Source organism: Rhea americana, unplaced genomic scaffold (genome assembly GCF_003343005.1).
Source record: "Rhea americana isolate MKP2758 unplaced genomic scaffold, rheAme1 scaffold_24, whole genome shotgun sequence".
Lineage (NCBI taxonomy): Eukaryota > Metazoa > Chordata > Aves > Rheiformes > Rheidae > Rhea > Rhea americana.
Genome location: NW_028186357.1, coordinates 130,537 through 153,761, shown reverse-complemented (window position 1 = coordinate 153,761; position 23,225 = coordinate 130,537). Strand labels below are relative to the sequence as shown.

General features: G+C 40.5%; 1 protein-coding gene across 3 annotated transcripts in view; it reads right to left on the bottom strand.

Moving 5' to 3' along the window:
• BTRC (beta-transducin repeat containing E3 ubiquitin protein ligase) overlaps nt 1-23,225 on the bottom strand; it is a 102,132-nt gene that overhangs the window by 66,685 nt on the left and 12,222 nt on the right. For all 3 annotated transcript variants that reach the window (XM_085306382.1, XM_085306383.1, XM_085306381.1), the window contains one exon: nt 3,851-3,928. In XM_085306382.1, coding sequence (XP_085162508.1) covers nt 3,851-3,928 — 78 coding nt within the window. The remainder of the gene's footprint in view (nt 1-3,850; nt 3,929-23,225) is intronic.

The following is a 23,225-nucleotide window of genomic DNA, read 5'->3' as shown; positions in this document are numbered from 1 at the left end:
AAAAAAAAAGAAAAAAAAACAGATGGCACTGCAATAAATTTACAAATCTGCATTCATGGCTCTGTTTAAAACACCCAGAAGCTAAAAGGCTGGAGGGGCCCCCAGAGAGCTTCCCCTTCGCAGTTTCTAAAGGCCGGCTCTCTCCCCAAGACTATTGAGCTCGTGTTCTTCATAAATGAAGAATGGAGACGTAGCCCTTAAAATAACAAATGCCTGACCTAATCAATCTAGCGTTTGGGTCTAACACTAAATGATAGGCACTGAAAACTAATTATGGTTTTTGGCAAGGAAGTTGAATTAAAATGGAAACACACAGGTTAAAAAGGCACTGAAGCATTTGCGAGTCCCTTTGAAAGGGCGGCACACACACACGCTCACACACAGGGTGTGAAACAGCAACCTGATTCAATAACTCATGCATTTATTTTTAAAATGAATCAGATTAGTCCCATGTGTGACCTGCCGGTCCATCTGCATGAGCCGGACTTAATGGGCACTCTTCTCACGCTTACTTCAGTTTGAAGTATGAGAGAGATAAATTTAGTTTAATTTTCAACAGATCAAGCTATCCATTTTCCAAATGGACCATCTGGATCAGCCTATTAAAATTAATTTATAACTTTGCAGTGTGAAAATTCGTTTGTTAGCTTAAATAAAGTTGCCAAAAACTTTTGCCACTTGTCATTGTTTTTTTTTCTGAAGTCTTGTTTTCATACTATGATTCTCAGTTTACCCCCTCAAAATTTAATTTTGTCAGATCAAGTAGTCAGCAAGAACCGAGTATTTGCATCCTTACTTCAAAATCTGTCATAGCTTAGATCTTTTTACTGTTCCAACTAACAGTGTTAAGCTCATTATCTTTTTTATTTCTTTTCCCAGTGCTAAGCTCCATGTCTTCTGCTTTGCTGCCCCTCTTGCATCTAAGGGTGGCCATGCCTCCCATTTCCAGCATGCTAGCAACACAGCTCCACTTTTTGAGACTTCTGAAGACACCCTTCTACAAAAGCCATTTCAATCACTAGAAAAATTACATTTCTCCCAATAAGACATCCACAGTACTAAGCAATGGAGGTCTTTAGCCTGCTTGCATCTTTGGAAACYGAAGTAGCCACTACAGCTTTTCATCACCTACACCTTCTGGTACGTCTGCGCCACAAGCCTACCTGAGGCAACATTTATGCCAAAGGCTGCATACCAGCACAGCAAACGAGGCAAGGCAAGGTAATGCTCCTTATTTAAACTTCTCAGCTAAACATATCAAGACACCATGCCTCCCCTGAAGTGGCCTGATGTATCTTATCTATTTCCTAAAACTAAACCATGAGAAAATGACTAAATTTGATGACATTCCCACTAGAAAGACTAATTAGGTAGACAGACTTCCTCCCCTCTCCACACACACATACACATAGTCCATTCTTCCAAGCTGGTAGATATGTTTCCCAAAAGTGAAATATTAATAGCAGCATCTCAAGGGAGGGAGAGAAAATATGAAACTATTATACACTCARTATTTACCATGTTAGCACCTTTCCACTTAGGTACCAGTAGTGAATTCAGCAYTTTTTGTGTACTGCTGCTTTGAAAGCATTTGCAGATCAAATCATTTTGGTTTTCCGAAGTGTGGACAGCTTTAAGACAAGGTAACCACTTCGCATACATTCCTGTAGGAGACATAGATCTTTCCAATAAGTATCGTTCTACTCATTCATTAAGATGGAAGAAAGCACATGGCTGCATGTGTCTGAATCCTGCACCTAGAGTCAGGAAACTCTGACCGACTGCTTCTTGCCAATCGCTAACCGAGAAGAAAAGCAGTTCATCTGAGCTTCCAAAATGATCTGTCTGCTTTTATTCATGTGTAYAAAAAGAACCAAAATTCCTTCTGCCACAAAATCACTGGTAACCACCTCCTAAGACCTAGATATGAGGACACTAGCTTTAAGACTCCAGCTTGAACTTGTCCACATACACTGTTCTGAACACAAACGGTGCCACATAACAATCAAAAGACCCAAGGATTGTGTCCTACAAAGACCAGGCAGAGACAATGATGGGGACTGTGATACATCATCTTAATATCCTAAAACATAGTTAWTCATTTTTGCTGTAAATAACGTCCATATGAATTAATTCCGATATGAAGTATTTTGACAGTGCAGTTTTTAAGGTGTATTCTAGATACCAAAGCACCTTGGTTGTGGCGAATTGTGGGCCCATGGAAAGATAGCTTTCTATGGACACTAAGAACGCTTTTTTGAGATGGACAGATAATAGAAACAAATCCAGCTCAAGAAACCACACCTTCCTGATCTATATAATGCTGCTCAGGTGAGCATTTGTCGCCTCCTTAATCACGAGAAAGTACTCAGTGGGATGAGAAGGCACACAAGATAGGTAACCCATGTTCCTTTTGACGTATCATCTCTCCCTATGGACCTTTTCTTGGAGAAGAGATATATGCCTTTTCCTTTTGAACCTTAAGCAAACTAGTCCCCTAAATGACTCTTTAGGCTTGTCATCAGTAAGGTAATGTTAAGATTAAAAAAAAAAAAAAAAAAAAAAAAAAAAAAAAAAGTTTTCTAGTGTGTTAGTAGACACACCTCCTAGACATTTGGTAGCTTTGTGTGTTTCTGCTGGCTCTCACATTTGTTGCTGGATGTCAAAAACATTCCAAGTTTGGTGTAAAGCATTTAATCAGTTCTACAAGGGAATCTTTCCCAACAATATCTGATATCTTGCTCCAAGTATATTGCCTCTTGTCAAAAAGACTTCCAAGGACCTGAGCCTTAGTCACATCTAGACCTTCACATGACACCTATTCCCACAGAATCCAACGCTGCTAACACAGTACATTATAAAGCAAGTTAGCTAAGAGAACAAACAGGCTATATCAAAAAGATACTCTATCATGGTTCTGACTTGCAATTTTCCTTAGAAGTACCAACAGTGGGACACTGTATTACCACACTACTACTCTGCCTGAGGCTGCCTCTCCTGTAGCTGAGGTCCAGCACCTCAGTTGCTTCAATGTGTGGCCTGGGTGTTCATTTAAATCACCTTCATTAATGGCTTTACTCCGATACAACAGGCAGCAAACTTGGGCAGCTGAAGCACACACGTTTGCTTCTGCTGCCTAAAGGTTGCAGTCAGGAGAAAGAAGGGCAAGCTGCTACATGAAGCACCATCTGAAATCACTAGATTCTACCTAAATCCACCAGAAAGCATAAGTCAATTCCTTCTGTCAACCATGGGGATTATAAAAGTGATTCTTCTGATGAATTGGTTAGAAATTTGCTTTACTCTATGTGAAGGACAAAGAGATATGTTTATTAGCCCACTCCTTCTCCTTTCTACCTAGTAGTAATGTATATGAATTTAGAAGAAAAATTGATTATTTTTCAGGTTATTAACCTGGACATCATCTCTAAGAAAATCTACCTTCAACAGTAATGGAAAGTTTAATTGTTGTGGAATCCTTTGAGATTCTTGAAAGCAWGAGCTGAAGCAAGGTAAAATATTCAACAAAGAGGACAGAAACAATCACAGGAGAAAAGGCTGAAGAGGTCTTGATAAAGAACAAATGTGGAAAGGTAAAACTAGAAAGTCACAGGTGACAGCACCACACAGAACAGTCTAGGTTTCCTTGGAAAGACTCATCAGACTGAACCCTTGTGAAATCTCAGCCCATGTGTCTGATTTCCCCAGGTACAATGCAACTTGCTCAGACTTCAAAGGAGGGAAGAAAGGATTTCCATGAGCACAAATCAGACTTCAGCTTCCAAAAGCATTTTAGGATTCAGGTAGCTTTGAAAGTTTTATTGCATTTTTAAAGAGACTGATCACATACCTGTCTAAGTGAATTCTTCTCGGGAATGATCTTCCTAGGGGGCTCGTCATTATTACAGTCTTCTCTCTCAGAAGAATTCTGTGAAAGAAAGTAAGCTTTAATTCAGTTCTTTCCCCTAATATTGCTCTGTGAGAAGAAAAGAAAAAGAATATTTGTRGCTACAAAGGCAGTATTATTTTATACATACTGGAGGCTAACTTGTACTTCTCAGCCAAATGGCTTGTTATGGCAGAGAAATAATTTCTTGCCCCCAACACAACAATGCACCACTGTGCAGATAACTATTAGAGTAGCCTGGGCTTTGGGGATTTGTACTGAAACTACTAGTAATGGCCTCTTTAGAAAGGTGAACTGATGATCTGATCAGTTTGCTAACACCAGTGCTTCTGAAATCCCCAGAATAACAACTGAAAACAGTGGAACCTACTGAAAACTAAAGACTGTTATTGGGTGCACTTGTCCTCTACACCTCTATGTTTTAATCTGCCTACCCTATTAATTGCACAGAGTCTGCTGGGCTGCCAGAAATCACTCAGAAATTTCATTTAGCTAAATGCTGGTGGTCAGAAGGYGGGGATTGGAGGTAGTTTTTATTTGTTTGCTTTTTGTCTGTTTAACCTGTGTAGGGAGGTCTGATACCACRGCTATGCCTTTCATTCCTGACCTGCAACTCTGCATACGTACACGATTCCTTGACCTTTCCAGAAAAACAGACCGAYGTGAAACTTAAGCTGCCACCTCCAGAAAGACAACTTCAAAAATACATGGGGATAGGGAAGGGAAAGAAGAACTCTGAAGGCCTTTCCAGGTTGAATACTGAAAGAGCACCAGGAGCTTTTGTCCTGTTAATCTCTTCTTCAAAACTAGTTATTACCTGCTTTAGAATAAAGACAGGTTATAGCTCATCTCAGGACATGGACCATCTTCAGCAAACTTTTGGCTAAAAACTGCTGGGTACGAGGGGAAAGTCCTGTCCCGGCTGACGCAGMGAGCGGCTCTGGAGCACAGTATTCCTTAGCACAGGATCAGCTTCTGTGCAGAAGGAGTAACACAGCCAGCTTTGGGGAAATCCCACAAACACATCTAAAATCAGTTTGATCACCATAGTATTCATAGCCTGAGGCCACATTCCCACACATTCAGTAGTTAGTAACTAAACAGGTTTTAAAGAGAGACAGAAAAACTGCTTAGAGAGCTCTGCCAGTAAAAGGGTGGTTTTTCCAGTTCCTTGCAGGCAYGCTCAGGAGCAGTATTTCAAGGCACAAGTTTGCATCTTGTACTTTTCCCCCCTCATCAACCAAATAACCTCCTCTTCCRCAGAGCGCTGCTCTGCCCAGTTTCTCTCAGAGCTGGCTGCCAGCCCCACAAGCTAAGGACACAGACGGGGCATCTGCTGGCAAAGGAGGAATGAAGCCCCACGGACAGCGAGGCAAAGCAGGGCTCGCAGCAAAGGAGCAGGCTGCGGGAAGCCCGCAGCAGAGCAGCGCCCTCGCGCACCCGCTGCACACCAGCAGGCAGGGCCGGGGCAGCTCACACGCTTGCAACTCTCTTGAAGGGGAGGAAAAGAGGTAGGGCAGGGGCATAAGCTGTTTGCTGAAAAATGGCAAATAATGAGGGGAAAAAAGCCACACAGGATATCATAAATTGATGCTGAGGATTCTGTGTAAATCAAAGCTTGTAGACCAACTAGCATTATTTTATATACRTAYATATATATATATATAYACACACAAAACTCACAGGGCACCATRATATCCAGGATGCTGTAACCAGGGTTTTATAATGGAAATCAATCCTAAACAGGCCTGATAAATCGCTGTAAGAGGTAAGCTTTTAAAAGTTTTCATATGATGCCTCAGCCAAGGACCAGGTTACTACATTAAATCTGGCTCAGAAAGGACTGGGATCATAAAATCATACAAGCTAGAACCACATATCTGCAAAAAGGAAGGTCAAACACAAAGGCTGCTCTTTTYTTCTCATAAAATACAGTTTAGTAAGCGGTTAATTCAAGTAAGGCTTTCAATTCTGTGGTTTGGAGGGAAAAGATCAAGTGCAAAAGCYGTAAGAATTTGAGGTGAATACTATACATGCCAGGAAATACATTTTGTTGTTGTGGAACGGCGGGTGGTTGTTTACTATTTCTGGATGCATTTTCAACATTCACCCTCTCCCTACAACAACTGCCAAAACAATTCCCTCTTCCAAATAATCTTTTCTATAACAGCAAAATTTTGTGTTTTACTGGCTTTGCAAAGCCTTTAAGGATTCGCCCTCCRAAAGCGTCAAAAGCAGGAAAATCAGTGCTGAGGGCAAACTGTCAGCCCTTATTTTGAAATCCCTGGTTACTGCAAAGCATCAAGTTATCTACTTTTTCTTTAAGCTGAGTATCTCATTTTAAGAGCAAGCAGAGGACCATTTTGCATTCATTATCTTTATAGGTGGCAAGGCTAAGAGGTTGGCTGAACAAAGACCAGACAAAGACTGCCAAGTGCATATGGTGGTTCACAGCTTGGCGTCTCACCATTCTACAGCACCAACACAGCAGCTCCAACAGCAGACTATTAAAGAGGAGCGCTGCTCGGGCACTTTTGTCGGCAAGTAAGTTACGCTTGGTGAAGACAGAATGACTGGAAAGCATTACGCCTAAGAAAAAGCGCAGATGTTTATAACTCCCGCTCGTTTCTCAGGCATAGGGAACCCATCAATCCAGGTGTAGGTACAAGATCCTGCACGTTTTGGGATGAACTGCAAACACGTGGAAGCAAATTGCACTTGATAAGGTAATGTTCAGCTGTGGCCATAGGAAGAGGATAACCTAATCGAGTTAAACAGTGTATCTATTTATTTCTCCCTGCTGAACAAGGTGGGAGGAGGGATAAATGTGCGAGGTCAGAGCAAGGTTTACTTCGGCAGGACGTCGGCGATGCTCTCGGCCGCAGGAGAGCCAGACAAAGGGAGGAACTGTCCTGAGCACCCTCTCGTGGTTACTGAAACGCACATCTCGGGCACAGCTCTAGGAAGCAGCATTTGGTATCCAGACGGTGGGGTGGTATACTCASTGGGAATATTAAGCTCTGCCGTGACTGTATTTGATGCATAGTAGAGGAAGGAGCGAATTTGTTAGGGTGAAAGAAGCGCAGAAAAACAGTGGACATAAAAAGCAGGTACGGCTGAAAATCCATACAAACTCTCTCTCCTTAGAGCAAACTCTAAAAATCCAACAGGCGTATCTTTCTTCATGAACTAAAACCAGACAGAAGYGTTTGCACTTGTGTCTGTGGGTCTCTCCTTTCAAACAAGCACTGGACAAGCAAGATAAAATGAGAAGTGCCAAACCCTACAAAGCACAAAGTGGTTGACCTTGGTGAGKTAAATACCTATCCTCACCCTCCACACCTCCCACAGACTGGTAATATTTTTGGCATATTTATTTGGTCAAGGTCACACAATGACATTGGAAACGTGGGAAAGAGAATCGAGGAAACCCAACCYCACATTTCTTGTAATCTTCAAACATTCCCGCAAGGAAGAGGTTCCTGTCAAGGCGACTTGCCCTCCACAGTGTATTTTTCCTAAAATGGCTACAGTCTATAACRAGATCCTTTTAAATCTGATTTGCATTTAAAACTTCAGCCTGTAATTAACAGAATATAATTCCATGGCAGGTTGTCTTAAAGACCACCACAAAATTATTACTATTTAACTCTCCCCATGAAGTCTCCTCCATCACTAAACACAACACGCTACAATGCATACCAAATCCCCAGACTGAAGCGTTTGATGTGAGATGACATGCAGTATTTTGTGTACATAGCCCAGCAAAGCACTGCTGGGAATGAGATATAATACACGGATAAATGCACTCCCAGGGACTACCAATTGGATGGAGCTACCTTTAGTACCGCCTTACTCGTGGTGGAAATCAAAACCCTGCCAACTGGGGAGGCTTTCTTTGGTGCTGTTCTGCCCAACACTAATTATAAAACGGTACAGATGCAGCCCTTTTCCAAGTGCGGGGAGGTGGGGGTGGGGGAAGTACTGTGTGTCTATGCAAAGAGCACAACTATTTTTTATGCTTTCAAATTCTTAATCCTGTTTGGAGCTGTCAGTGGGGGTTAATGGAAGCCTTGGATAGGAGAATTCCAATCTGGTTGGCAGATGGATAGGTTGGTTATAGCTGCATAACTATGTCTTGCCTGCAGGCACAATTCAGAACACTGTTAAAGCAATATAAAGTCTCTGTCAAGCTGAACCATTTGGATCAGTAGCAAGGAGAAATAATAATAAAAAAAGGAGTTCATTTCTGGGCCTTGCGCATTTATGCTAGTATGCAGAAACTGATTAATTGTCATCGTGTGCTGGTCTGCTATACCTCGGATTTCTACTTCTGGAGTAGATTTTGCATGCTAATATAATCATTCTCCCTCTTGAGACATTAGCAAATAATCAAATGAAAAACAGGATCATAATTTACTGAGATTCGGGCAATTCTCTATGCAAATTTGACTTGTTATTGCTGCTGCCTCGTTAATCTGAATGCCTTTGACAAACTCTTTTGATTTATGAACTCATGACAACTCCAATGTGTATATATTTTGCTAGATTGACATTATCATTAAGAGTGGGTGGACTGAGCTCACATGAATGGCTGATTTTATTCGCTGGTGTCTGCTGCTCAACAGCTGAGCATCTCCTTCTCACAAAGCCCCTGAGCGCCAGGCTCTTCCCATCTACCCATCCATTCATCATCTCGATGTTAATTGGCCCAGGCTTTAAGCAAATTTTCAACACGATTTAAAGGCACGATGACACTGATTACTGACCCTCTGCCATACGGTGCCTATTGATTAACCTGACAGAGATGATGAGCTCGAGGGAAACTAGGTGTGGACCTCAGGGGGAAAAAATATATATATATATTGTTTATGCAGGCAAAACACTTGTCATTATCCCAAAGGCCAGAATTTGTGCTGCACTGGCCCTMAAACACACTATTGCTTTAAACACCTGCATCCAGTACAGAAAATGTTTGCTTGCTGTGGAAAAATGATTATAAATTTGATGTCATGTGCAGTCTGTATTTTAATCGAGTTCCCTGATAAATAGGGMCCCTCAAGCCAATCAAGTCTTGCTCTAGCCGTTGCGTCTGCACACATCAGCTCTAACAGAGGCTGGGGCAGGGTGCGTTTTTAGTGATATAAGCTCATCGAATTGCATGAAGGAAATCTACTCGGGTATTTCAGGTCCCTAAGCAAATAATACAGTGGGAACACAATGTCCAAGCAGTTACAGTAGAGTAAATGATTCAAGGGCAACCCAGACGCCAGATGTAGCTATTCTGCTATTCCTATAGCCACATTAAAATCACTATTTTAACACAAACCAGTGAAATAGTGCACTTTTCCAGTGCAAACTGTTGACACAACCTGATCCTCAAACTCACAGGTGTGTCTGCTGAACATAATGTTTTAATCAGAGCTTGCAAACGACTGACCACCTCTTTCACATTCCTTGAAGAGTCCCTGCAACGCACTTGCTTCTCCTCACCAAGGACGGCAGGCTACCACCTCGGCCAAGAGGGATCCACTGAATAAAGCCAATATATCAGCATTCCGTCTGCAGACCAGTGCTATATAAGAGGAAAATAAAGCAGAAGGCCTGTTTAACCTGGGGCTGGGCAGGGGTTAAGTTCGTCAGTCAATGCACAATGTTGTTGTTTCCAAATACAAGCCAGCAGCCTGTCAGCAGTCAGGCGGTTTCTCCTGTCAAATCTGCTTTTTTTCTTTTTTTTTTTTCTTGCTGCCCCAAGATGCCATAAAGTTCGCTCTCTTCCAGCCTGCATTAACTGATTGCAGGAAATGGGACAAGGAAACATTGGATAAATATGTGGGGAAATTAACTGTGATTGCCCAATGCCCATATCAATCAGACTGGATTGAGAGACAGTGAGAGAAACAGTCAGAGGGAGAGAAACAGCGACACACGTACAGTGTGTGTGCATGCGTCTATAYGTGAAAATAAGTGCCAATCTAAGACTAAAGACACATATAAGCTTTACGTTCCCTTTCCAATAACCTTTGTAAGTGATAGATGAGTCCAAGCCCATTGTTACCGTTAAGGGACTGTCAGCATCCTGATTTTATAAATGCTGCCTGTCAGTTTATAAATATCTCAGCCATTTCAAATGCTGCTAGGATGAATCCCGGCATAGCCAATGTCAGTCTGAAAGCAATATTATCATTAAAAAAAATTATGGGCCTAAACATCCATTTAAAACATTTAATAATAGCTTCTCCTCTTCTCACAAGGCCTAAAACATTCAAATTCATGCTTATTTGGCTAGCCACTCCACTATGCAAAAATGGTGGCTTAACACTGGCTAAAGTACTTTGAGGAAAAACAAGTATGAAAACGGTAAGTTTGAAGRCAATTCTCAGTCTGTTCAGTAGATAAAACAAAAATGACAGCTGTAACACACAGGGAGATCCACAGCAATGAAAATGCAGAGATAAATATTAGACCCCATTCCTCTTTGGCACTTGCTGCTCTGAACATTCACCGAGATTAGATCCTTTCAGAGAACACCATAAATTGCAACGTGTAGGCACAAGGGGGTGACTTCGGCATGGAACGAAGGGGTAGACAAGTGTCTCAGCTCTTACAAGTTTAAAGTTGAATGGTATTGCATGCCTGCAAGGGGTTTAAGTTTGAGCATTTGAATGAAAGAGCAGAGAAACTGCAGCCTGTCTTGCAGCAACTGATACTGGAAAAGGAAAGGAAGTAAGTTAAACTGGTATTCTTGCTCCGTGCCTGCTTTATAGACTGACATGTATATGTTTACCACGATTACACAGTCACCTGCAAAGAAACCTGTTTCCCACCCCCCCGAGCCCCGATCTGTTTAGAAACTCCTCATGACAGAGCCTATTTCTTTTTGAATATGTGTGACGCCTAAAGAAACGAAGCTCAGATCCCCACGCCTAAGCAGTTCAGGTGTCTAGGCTAAACTAACTCTTAAAACTGAAGCTCTGACAACAGTGAGAACGGAAAAGGACAATAACCAGACACATTCACACAAAACGGAGCTTGGTTTGCAACTACGTTAATATAGGCCACAACAATAAAAGTTCCACAGCAATAAAAGTTTCAACAAATTTTTTTGCAGTTGAAAACCATGATACTTTTTACACCTATAAAACGGGCCCTGCATATTTTTGTCTCTTTCACTCAAATTAATAATTTGCAGATTGGAAAAAATACTTATTTTCAAAGCAATGAGACTGGACACTGGAAATTCATGGCATCAAGAGAAGTCTCATGTCAAGTTGATTTAACTTCTTAATGATTGCTTTGTTAGAAAGCATTAGTTAAAGGTGTGGGGAGTCCTAATATTACAGAAGAACAGTGAATTCAGTTTAATCCTTAAATTTCAGAAGATAGTACAGACAGACATTGACAAACAGGATTATTTTAAAGAGTACAAATTTGATTCAGTTAGGAAATGAATAAAAATCCAGGTGCTGGGAACAAGCCATTTAGGGATACTCTAAAAATATAGCTTCGCTTTGTAGACATTTCTCTCAGAGAGAAAGAAAGAAAGAAAGAGAGAGGCAAAATATGGCTAATGAGAACAGTCTTTTCACATTCCCCAGGAAGCAGCCCTGCTTAACATTTCTGTTCTGTGAATTTAAGAGAGTCAGCAGTGGTAAATTTGTTTTTAATATTCAAGCTTTCAAGCATCACAAGCTAGTTGGCCAATGGCCCTTTCTGTTCCAATGTTTGTTGGTGCCTTATTTACACAAGCATTACATCCGGAGAGTCTTTGAATATAATTTCACGTGGATTAAGGGAAGAACATTTGCTTCTGCTAATCAGGACATCTGGTTATTTTTGTAACTCACAGACATCTGCATTAGGCAGTTCGACTTCCCCATTCCTCATAACAAGGTTAGAGCTTAAGAAGCTTAAAGATCTCGAGTTGGATTTTATTGCTTGGAATTTTTCACAGCCAGATCTGTTTCAGAATCTCTYTCCCTAAATAACACAAATCGATCAGTACCTTCCCAGGTATACATGTTTTTATAGCTAGCACTTTCTATGCATGATTTTATAGCGTACATCTTGTACTCTAAGCTTTTATAGCACTTYAGAACTACCTACATCTTTTCAAAGGAACAGAAAGGCCGTATTCCCAAAATGCATAGATGAAAACAACTAATTAACCATATAATATGCATAATATGCATATTTATTTCTAAAAAAAATTCAACAGGGCAACTTATGTAGGGCTGATCTCAGGACTTCTTCTGAATCCTATCATCACTGTGCTTTTTACCTCATACTAGTGTATTAACCTGCATTTCTGCTCCTCACACTGAACAAAAAAAAAGTATTTTTCTTTTCCTGTTCTCTAGGACCACCTTAATGATTTCACCGATCTTTGAAATTCTCATTGAAATTCCTCTTCAAACAATTTCAGCTGAGGTTAATTTGTCTCTCAGACTGTAGACTTCTGCCACACATACTTCAGGAAGACAGATTTTGCATGGAACAGAAGCTTATTAAAGGAGAGAATGGAAGAACAGAATCAATCACAGCTTGGCTCTTGCTTCCTTGTTGGTTTAATTTTGCTACATTCCTTTCACACAAATTCAYTTTCAACACTCAGAGCGTTGAACTACTGGATTTTGGAATTATTCACTTCCATTCTCGGCTTGCAGGATTACCCCTCTCCACCCAGAGGCTTTTTATCTGTGCTGATGCAGCTCTGAATCAAATGTTCTCTTAGTTTTCTCCCCACATATACAGGGAGGAAAGAAGGGGGAACCACACACAAACCCAGCTTTTACAGGCTATGAACATATAACAACATCCAAAATGTCAAAATATATTTCTAGTACTAACAAGAGTTAACAAGGGCCAACAAGTCTGGGGGGAGTTTTAAAAAAACTTTTTATTTATTAAAATTCTCTAGACACAGATTAACTTTCTTTATACAATATTTATTATAGTTTCATCTGCATAGGAACTGCAAGTGCTCTGATAAATGGGTTGTATGACTGCCTAGTTCTGCTGTAGACTGCATGTACTTTCTGGAAGTAAGTAAATGCAGTCTCATTAGTCCCACTATAAAACCTCTTCCCCTTCCATCCTCAGTCATCTTCTACCCTTATTATTTTAATATTTTCTCAAAACCTTTCATTTTGAGCTTTCCTATCAAACAGATGGAAAGATCTCTGCTAGTTATTACACCCCTTCTTTAGGCACATGGCTTCCCACCTCCCAAACATCTAATTCAACCACCTTGCTCTCATCCTGCTGTATTATGCCTTCCCTTTCCAGCTTCAGGCTTTTTCTTCCTATTTTCCAATGGAGGAAGAAGGGAAAGAAGGCATGAAGCAGAGGTTAAGTTGTCTGCCCAAAGTCAAAATGACAGCGCGGGGCAAGAACCCCAAAATTCTGGCTCCCTGTGTTAGCCTTTTAGTCACAATTCTTCCTAAAACAGGAAATGAAAGCAGCTCGCTTGTTTAAAGAAAGGGCTGCTCAATCTACTTAATGCAGTGCTAGATTGCTGTGAGTTCACAGTGTATTATCTACACCATGGGAAATACAAGCACCCATGTCTTTATGTCACAGCAAATGTGAGTTGGCAACCCTGAAGCCAGAGCGACTTCATTTTGCATTTAGAAAAGGTTCAAAATACCAAGGGAGTTAGCACAGATCCGTTCATATGATGTAGCCCCAACTCCTAACTTGCCTCGCAGCAGTTTGTCCGTGAAGGCAGACCTACAGGCTTGTTCCAACTTCTGACAGAGTAAAAAAAAATATATATTATTTCTTAAACAAGAAGCCTCATCCTCTGCTGGATTGTGGGGCAAATTTAGCTAGCTTTTAACACATGTTCATATCTGTATACTGCTGAGAGAAAAACTCATTGCCACCATACAAGAACTTGCGAGTCTAAATGTGTACCAACCTTCCATTCAATAAAGCAAACAAATAATATAATCTTCTAATAAAAGAATGTGAAATTATGGATTAGTCACTGAACGTTACGACATTTGGCTAGCAAGCACCACAGCCTTGTAATAACAGCTGCCACCCAAGAAACATACCTCTGGGTCATCACGATTTGGCTATACCAAATACAAACATGGTAACACTACAGCCTCTTCCGAAATACTTAATTTAAAAGCCCACTATTAGGTTCTGCAATTACAAAATAATTCCAAACAGCATTCTTCTTGAACTATAGCAAGGAGTTACAAAAATGTTATTGCAAATCTCATTGCCCTAGGTAAGGATGAAGAGTTGGACCTGCTATGGAGACCATCAAATGAGGGGGGCAATCAAGCAATCAAAGGATGAAAGATAAGGGTGTATGTGCATGCAGTAGCTCATCTTCAGATACTTCAGGGCTAGCAAAGATTTTGTTCCTATAGGAAATCACAGCGCTCTAGATCAGCCATTGAGACCCACTATTTGCAGCTTTTTGCTAGAACATGAATGGCTTATTAAATCTACAACATATCCGTTTTAGTTAACTTCTTACTGGAGAGGGGGCCAGGAAAACAAAATGTACTTAAATGCTAAATTTTTTTTTCCAGGCTGAATGCCTTTCATCCAATAAGACATTCAAAGCAGTGACCCAGCAAATGGATTGAAAAAGCAATCTTCCGTCTCAGTGCCACATTATCATTCCTATTCAGTATTCTCGGTGAGATATCTCAATCAGCTGGATGTGTGTGTAAGTGACAGCGCAGCCCATTGCTGGGTTAATTAAACATTTGACTTTAACACCCTCCCCGTCATTAAGCAAATAAAAACAGATAATTCAAACTGCACTTCATCCACGGGGTACACAACATACATGTCAAAATTAAGAGAGTCCAAGGCCCTCAGGGAGTTCTACTCGGGGAGGTAATCAGTTTAAATCTTATCTGGTTTATCAATTATTCTATTGATTAAAGCAGAGTGATTATACAAAACTCCTTCTTGCCACATGGGATACATGTCAGCAGAGCAGGACAACACAGGGAGGTTCAAAAACGATTTAAAGAAAAGACATACAGATGAATAACAGTCTATTAGTACATGCCAGTAATCCATAGATGGGAAGCCTGATTCTTCTTTTTAAGCGAGTGAATTAAAGTCCTTCCAAATCAGAGTGCCAATGCTGTTACTTCATCTCCTTTAAAATCAGATTGATATACTGAAAGGACAACACTTCTTGGTTTTAAACAGATGACTCCTTTCCCAGCATTTGAGTCATGTTTTATTGACACYGGGCCTAGAGCATAACGAGGGCACCACCACCAAGCACAAGATACTCCAGACTTTAAAGCCTTAAGTTTATCCATCAGTTACTCCAGAAAGTGCATGGAAAAGACACTCTCGGTACCTGAATTCTCCCACATGCACCCATGACACAGCCATATGAAAATTATTTTATTTTAGTGATTGAAGTGTCCCAGCTCATCCCAGATTTAAAAAAAGAGAGCGCGCTTGGGGTTTTGGAGAGATTTTTTGTTTTGCAACCCTCCAAAGCGAGACCTCRGCAGCACTGCAAGCTGCCGCAGCCACAGTCTCTTACTTTTCACAAACCTGCACGTAATCCCACTACAGTGGTCTTTATTGCAATTGCAACTTCTCTCCCTCACACAGGCACTGTACACACAGCAACTCCAGCTACTTCTCAGTTTTTGTTTCCCGATGAAGAAAGGCTCCAGAGCACCATCGTCTCTTCCAGGTTCTATGTCCCAGCTTCCCAGCGTCATTTTGCTGCAGGTTTTACACTGTYATATCCTAAACTGGATTTTAAAATGTTTGGTTCAAGGCCTTGCCTTAAACATAAAAGCCAAAGAGCTTTTAAAAATAAAACAGAAACACTGCAGTCTAGGAAAAAACAACCRAAATCTGTCATTTTTCTCCTGTAAAAGTTTCCTCAAAGCAGACCATTAGCAGTAGAAGAAAAATCAGCTTTAAACCAGGACTTTTCACCATAACATCTCCTACAATGTCTCACAGCGGTCAGACTGGTCGTGCAAGCTATTTATTAATAATTTAATCACATCTCAATTTTTAGTGAGGATGGAGGTTAGGAACCACAGCGGTTAAAATCCTGCCAAGCTGGAGGGCCCCAACGCTTYACTTGCCCATGCTGTCGGAGTTGCAGTCGCAGAAATTTTAAGAAACAGGGCAGCTCTAAGGCAGGCCTGAGGTATGTATGTTTGTGCCCTTCACCTTCAGGAGCAGATCAGATGCCAGTCCGTATTGGCACTGCATGTGCATCCAGCCATACCATAGCCTCTACTCTATACATCCCTTTTCTTCTTTGGAAGCAAACTAGAAAACCTGCATTAGCATGCTGTATTTTACTCTCACCACTAGAAATACTGAGGGTGCTATTTGTAATTGTATTCTTTTAAGAGGTTTGTTCTCTGCAGCTGTTTTCTGCTTGCAGTGTATTTTGTGTAATCAGCACATCATCATAAATACATTGGCTGTTCCCCCGAGGGAAGCTGTCACTGTTTAATTTACAGAACAACCTGGCCAATGTGAATTCTAACACTACAGCACTATGGCAAGAAGTTACCACACTCGGAAAAACAGGTTTCTATGAATTTTTATATCAAGAGCCGGTCCCAGGACAATTTAGGTTCTAGAAATAGATCTTTTTAAAAGCACTTTACACGCTGGATGGAACAGATTCTTTCCCACTTACCGCTTCTTAAGGCCACACTGAGCTCACTCCAGCATTATTTTAGAGGTCCTCCCAGTCCCCCGTTTTCGCTTCTGAGTTCAACCAGGAGGAGGCAYTGGAGGTGTCTCATGCTACACACCGATTTTTATGAAGAACAATCCAAAACATCAAGGTGCTGGAAGTCCTCATTTCAACAAGGGAACACACTGCGTTGCAAGGTCAAATGTTATTACCTACATCAAAGGGTTGCTGCAGAGCTCATTGCTCTGAAGATGCCATAAAAGTTAAAAGCATATTCCTGAAAGACTAAAAATGTATGCAACTTCATTGGCTGAACTAGAGCTGCTTCCTGTGTTTCCTTGATATATGGCTGTATTTTGGGGGAATAAATCTCAAGCGCTCTTCTAGAGGGCAGGAAAARGGCTGATTATTGACCATGCTATACATGGATACACTCATAGAAAATTCACTACTTCACTGTTTAGAAAGAGATGCAAGGAGGTTGAAAAYTTGATACAATGCCAAAGAGAAGTAACTTCAAATGTGAATAAATCTAAATAAATTTAGTAAATTTATTTGTGAATTGTCCTCTAAAAGCAACACTGAAAAATAAAAGCTATTCCATATATATATATATATATACACACTATATACATATATATATATAATATATACACACACACATATATATATATATATATATACACACACACACACACACACATATAAATGTTTCCCATTTTGTTGAGGGGGTCTTTTTTTTTTAATTTAAATAGAACTCAGAATTCACAACAGCTCCATGTATAACAGCACTCTGCTGGTTCTTCAGGGTAATTAGAAGTCCTATTTAACATCACCAGACATAGGGCAAGTATATGAACATAATAAAAAGAATCATGCACAGAGTATTGTTTATGTATTTTGACAAGCACAGTTTAATTTGAGTTAGTTTGCACAGCATCCTAGTGCATTATTTTGGTCTATTKGAAAAGTAACAAAATCTCAGGAATGAACATTAAAGCAAAACAAATGTCATCACATCTCTGATACAGTTTGAGAGAATGATCTACAAAAAACATGCAAAAGGCATAGTGGAAATTGCTGAAATTTTATGGAAAACTGAGTCTTCCAGGTGAGAAAGAACAGAACAAAGAATATCTGGCTATTTCCATGCCTAAAATAAGTAGTACTCAACAGAAATCAGAAGAAATAAAAACAAACCAATCAAGCACCATAAGCAAGTATCTCTGACCTACAAATTTTAAAATTTACCAAGTGCATTCCTATTTTGAGGGTTTGGGTTCTTCCCCTTCCTCTCCTAGAGCTTAGGTGTGATCAAAAACCTGATCTGTAAGATGATCTCATTCTGTTCTCCTATACATGTGTGCATTTAAAGTTATTTAGAATTATCTTTGCATGTTATGTTTTACARGAGTCCCTGAATTCTGACTGACATTGGCTTAAATGTTGGTTGATAGAGTACACCATGAATTTCCCAAATTTGTGATGAAATTATGTATGYTGATTTTTAGAATATTATTAATGTGATATCAGCTCTTGGCCAGTTTAGCATAAACAGGTAGAAACTGATCTTGTACAACTGGTTACTCTTAAGAACAGCCCACAGGGCCATTCAAAACCAAAATAACAAAGCCAAGTGATTTACAACAGACTATGCTAGTGCTAACTTCAGTAGAAATACACCGAAACATTTATTATTGCTGTCAAGGGACTGCAGTGAATTACACTGATCACTTCTTTCTTCATATAAGAAAGACTAAGATAAGGTTAAAATATCTTGAGGGGCATGAAAAACTCACCAAAATGTTAATTAAAAATACACATTTTTAAATAAACTATTAAATAATGTCAAGAAGTAGTGTTTTTATAGATCTTAAACCATCCTGGGACCATGGGAATTACAAAGGACTTTAGCCTTAGGATATGCCAAGGACTGGAAAGCCCTCTCTCTTCCCTGGAGACTGTGCAGTACCGCAGAAAGCCATGAGATAGCAGCACAGTACATGTGATGGTTGCGTCCCCCACTGCTTCCCCGCTCCCCAAGGCTCCGGTTCTGCTTAGCTCAACACACACACACATGCGCGGTGGCACGCGTGTGCGGGCACGCATACACACACACACAGGCTGATGCTAATTCAATTAGTGCAGTCTGCAACTCCAGAAAAGAGTAATTCAATTAGTGCATTGTGGAGCTCTACAATACCTCTAAGCAGATGTTCACAATCCTTAGGAACTGGAGCTAGCTTTTAAAAATACCTGTATCCCTTCAACATAGTGCTGCATATGCCATTTGTCAAAACACATTTATACATCTTTCTGACTTCTAACAAGGGAGGAAAGAAAATGCAGGTTTGGTCAGCAGATTAGTTTTGTTTTTTTAAACTAATCAGCCAAACTAATGCTGGTGTGCTAAAGACCTTGCTCTCTCCTCACCAGGAAGGGTGCGTTATACAGTAACAAGATAATTAATGCAGAGGGTGAAGTAAGGGAGGCTTTTTAGCTACAATGCAGTTTAAATTAATCATCATGCTCAGCATACTGGGGTGGAGCGGAGCAAAGAAAGTATTTCTCAGTAGCAGATACTGTCACACTTCCCAACGCTTYTATCATTTCTTCAACCTAAGTATGTGCAACTTTTGACAATGAGTATATGTGGAGAATAAATGCTGATTTCCAAATAGCCAATTGTAACATACTACCTAAAAAACCCCAGTCTCCATGGTTCCACTGAGGAGGATCTTTTTGCTACCTGAAAAGATAGAGGCTTCTCTTGTCACTGTTGTTAAAAGAGAGCTTAGAGCTTGCAGCAGGATCCTGAGGCAGGGTTTGATAGGTTTTCCAGCCACCATCAAGTAACAGCACTGGTTTTACGTACTTAAGAAACCAGCCAGACATAGAGGTCATTAGATTTAAAGGAGGATAAACTCTAAATATGTTTATCAAACCTCTTCTCTGGTCACTAGGCAGTGGCTTTATTTTCTTTGCTCAGTCCCAAGCTAGGATAACCCTCTTGGTCCTCCTACAATTAAGCTCCTGAAAGTCTGAACACATGCAGGGGTTGGAGTCAAGTGCAAAAATTACGTAATTAATTTGGCTTCATTTCTGCTACTTCTCTTATTCCCTCTCATGCCCTTAATTGTCTTACCACCTGGCAGGAGCAAAGACAAACAGGAGAAAGAGAAGCTGAACACCACAAACAAGAAACTTTGGAAAAAACAAAAAAACCAAAAAAACAGGTGTCGCATTCTGGCAGTTCAATATTTCATAGCCAATACAAGGAATGTGCAACAACACTGCAACTTTAAATCTTTGCCTCCTGTGTCAGTCTCTCTCCTCTCATTGTAATGCCAAAGGGAACGGCAATCAGAGTAGAGATGTTCAACGTGATAGAGGTCAGGACACCAGTGGATCAACGTACCAGAAACACGACCTTGTTTATTTTTTTCCCCGGTATTATTGTTTACAGGGTGCTTTGCTCATGTACCTTGTGGTTCTTAGCTAAAAGATGAAATTACAGCCCAGAATGAAGCGCTCAGGCACACATCCAATTTGTGTTTCCATCTCAGAAAACAAAAAGCTTCTGAGGCCCTCGGGCTGCCATTCAAACTTGGAGAGGCTGACATTTTTAACAGCATGAACCAGAGACTGGCAGAGGGAATGATCTAATGCATTTCTGACTTGTCAATCAAAGACCTCACCTCTGCTGTCTTGTAAACAGTTGGGGGCCACCTAACTACATTCATAAACAGGGGAGCGCCTGCCGCCAGCCGGGGGGGGTGCTGGAGCCACACGCTCTGGCTATTAGTCACCAAAATTATGAATCCATTTCAGAGCTTCCCTGTACACGGCCCACGGGCACATTTCGGGGGGCCGCAGGAAGGAAGCGAGAGGAGGGAATGCAAAGCAGGCTTGGTCRAGTGCAGCCCCATCTCCACGCTGACAGACTCTTCTCTGGACATCATGTTTTGCTCCCACTTAGATACAGAACAACGCATATCAGTAAACATTTTTGCCAATCTCCCTTAAATGCATTTCTCGTAAACACATTCCTTAGCATGCACTGCTTGCTCACCCCAAGACTTTTGCTTTCATCTACTACAACACCATAAATAATGTACCGCTACTTCTCATGTTTACATGAGATGTTTCAGGAACAAAAAGCCAACTTTAAGGCAAAACACATAAAGAGTCTGAAGGAAATCTACAAAGACATCAGTTTCTAACARAATTTACAGAAAACGCTTCTGCAAAAAAAATTCTATTTCCTAATGTGAAAACACAAATATGACAAAAAATAGACGTAAAARTGTTCCATGCAATCTGCCACGTAAAGCAGGCCAATTCTCCCTCCTTTTTCATGTTTCCAAAACCTCACGCACACATCTACTATTTCCTTTTGACTAGCACAGTTGCTTTCCTTGACTATGAGGGTGCTTCCTGCAAGAAACAAAGGACACGTTTCGCGTCTTCAAAACCACGGAGAAGACTGTCCCCTGGGGCTGACAAAGCCCGACGAGCTGTTCTTTACGATCAAGACCTTCACTTCAGGTACAGCAAAAGGTTAATTTCTGGCATGCCAGACAGAGACAGTCTTAGAGTCAACAAGASGCTACCAGCTCCACCATAAGATCACTAATCCTCCTCTTTGATTACTAAAGCCCATTACAGAACTACYGCATTTTAGAATTGGCAAAAAAAAGCTGACTTTTCACTTTTTGTTTTGGCACTTAGGCTCCAGAAAGACATGAAAACATAACTTTTGTCCCCAAAATGTTGCAATCTGAACTGGACTCAATGCTTGTGAGGGATGTCAACTGGGTAAAAAGGAAGAGCCGGAGAGTTCTCTGCAACTACCCTGCTACATAACCTCTGGCAAGGTTGCTCTTAAAATCTCATCTATACAACAGCCAATAGAAAAGATTTCAAGGAATCACTATGGTCTTTTGCAAACTTGGAAGGTTTAATACAGTTATTTTCTCAGCACTGTTGTTTGGTGTAATTATAAATCAAAATTTGAAAAGAATGGAGACTATAAAATGCAAACTGAGCCTTCTGAACATGCATGGCAAATATTTTAAGGGGGAAGTAATTATCTTCAGATGAAAAATGTCATGAAAACGGACACCTGTTGGTGAATCTGGAAACTTCCAAAACACAGATTTTTAGAAAAATATACTTTTTTTTTTTTTTTTTTTTTTAGTATTACAAGAATCTACATGCAAACTTGCTTTAGCTGCTTTGAAGGGTGCTAGTGCAGTAAAACCTGGCATCCAAGACACTGAAGATGAAAGGGCTGGCCTTTTTYTCTTAAAATATCCTCTTATCACCTCCCCACAGTCTCTTATAAGTTTTCATGTTCTGATTTGATGCCATTTCCCCCCACGAGCTATATGAAATTCAGTTACACAGACGCACCCACACTCAATAGTTGCAAAGCGTTACGAGATGAAAGAGGTTTAACAAAAATTTTTCAGAGAACAATCCTACTGTTTTCTAGTTGCTTATTCCCCATTCCTGGGTTGAGCCTTAAAACCTTTCCCTGTGCGAGAGGATTGCCAAAAGGCCCTGAGCAACCAGAAGATCCTGTTTGCACACAAGCATCTCTAATAATAAAAACACACAAAGAAGAAAAATGAAGTTATCTGACACATTAACAGAATCATCTCTAGATCGAGTATCTGCCAATGCTTCCCATGAGAAGTCAGCAGGGCTTTAACGGAGCTATTCAAAAAGAAACTGTTTCCACATTTGTGTCTGAGCATCTGAAGGTAAGCATGTAAATAACTAGATAAATTCAGCAGTGACTAAGTAGCCTTCCAGATGGCACCTTCTCTTTTGCCACAAGCAAAGAACATTGATATGCTTCTCCAGTTACTTCAAGCTTGCTAGGGAAAAAATAAAATAACTTAATATGAAAAAATTTGCTGGGCTACAAGAAAGTCTTTAATGCTTTCCTGAAGATTCGGTACCAAAGAAAGCATAAAAGAACAATGAAATATTTCAGTATCACAGCTTCAAGCAGGCTCCACACCACTCCCATTTAGATTACTGCACTGGAAAACGCAGAAGCCATGCCTCCTAGAGGGGAGATTTCTTCAGACCATGCAAGCTAATGGGGATCAAAGCCCATTGAAGAGAATGGATTGAAATAAAGATGACTCATTGCAGCAGAAGCTATTGCTGGCAACTTAGTTCTCTCTCAATTGGCACTAAATGAGTTCCTCAACGTAGGAAACATGGAGTGCTATGAAGAATGCTAGCATACCATTACAGAAGCAGATTTCTCCAACCCCCATGGTCACTAAATATCCAAGAAAATGTCTCAAAATCTGCAGGAATGCAGGTGTCAAATTCCTGCTGCACTTCCAAGAAGGCAATATATAGTAAGTTGTTGTGCAGTTGACTTATCTGACTGCAAACATCAATGCAATGTATCAGTAGTCAAGTTGCTGTTCATATCTATCATTAGGAAAGACATTTTGAGCTAAAAGCTAGTTCCCTCTCCTTCCTAAACATTTTATATGCTTATACCAAATAAGCAAATCCAAGCAAAGAGAGAGGAGCCCCAATTCGAGTTTACAAATTGCTTTATATACACTGCTAAGGTTCTCTAAAATCTGAGCTTAAAGAGGTTCAAGATTTATTCAG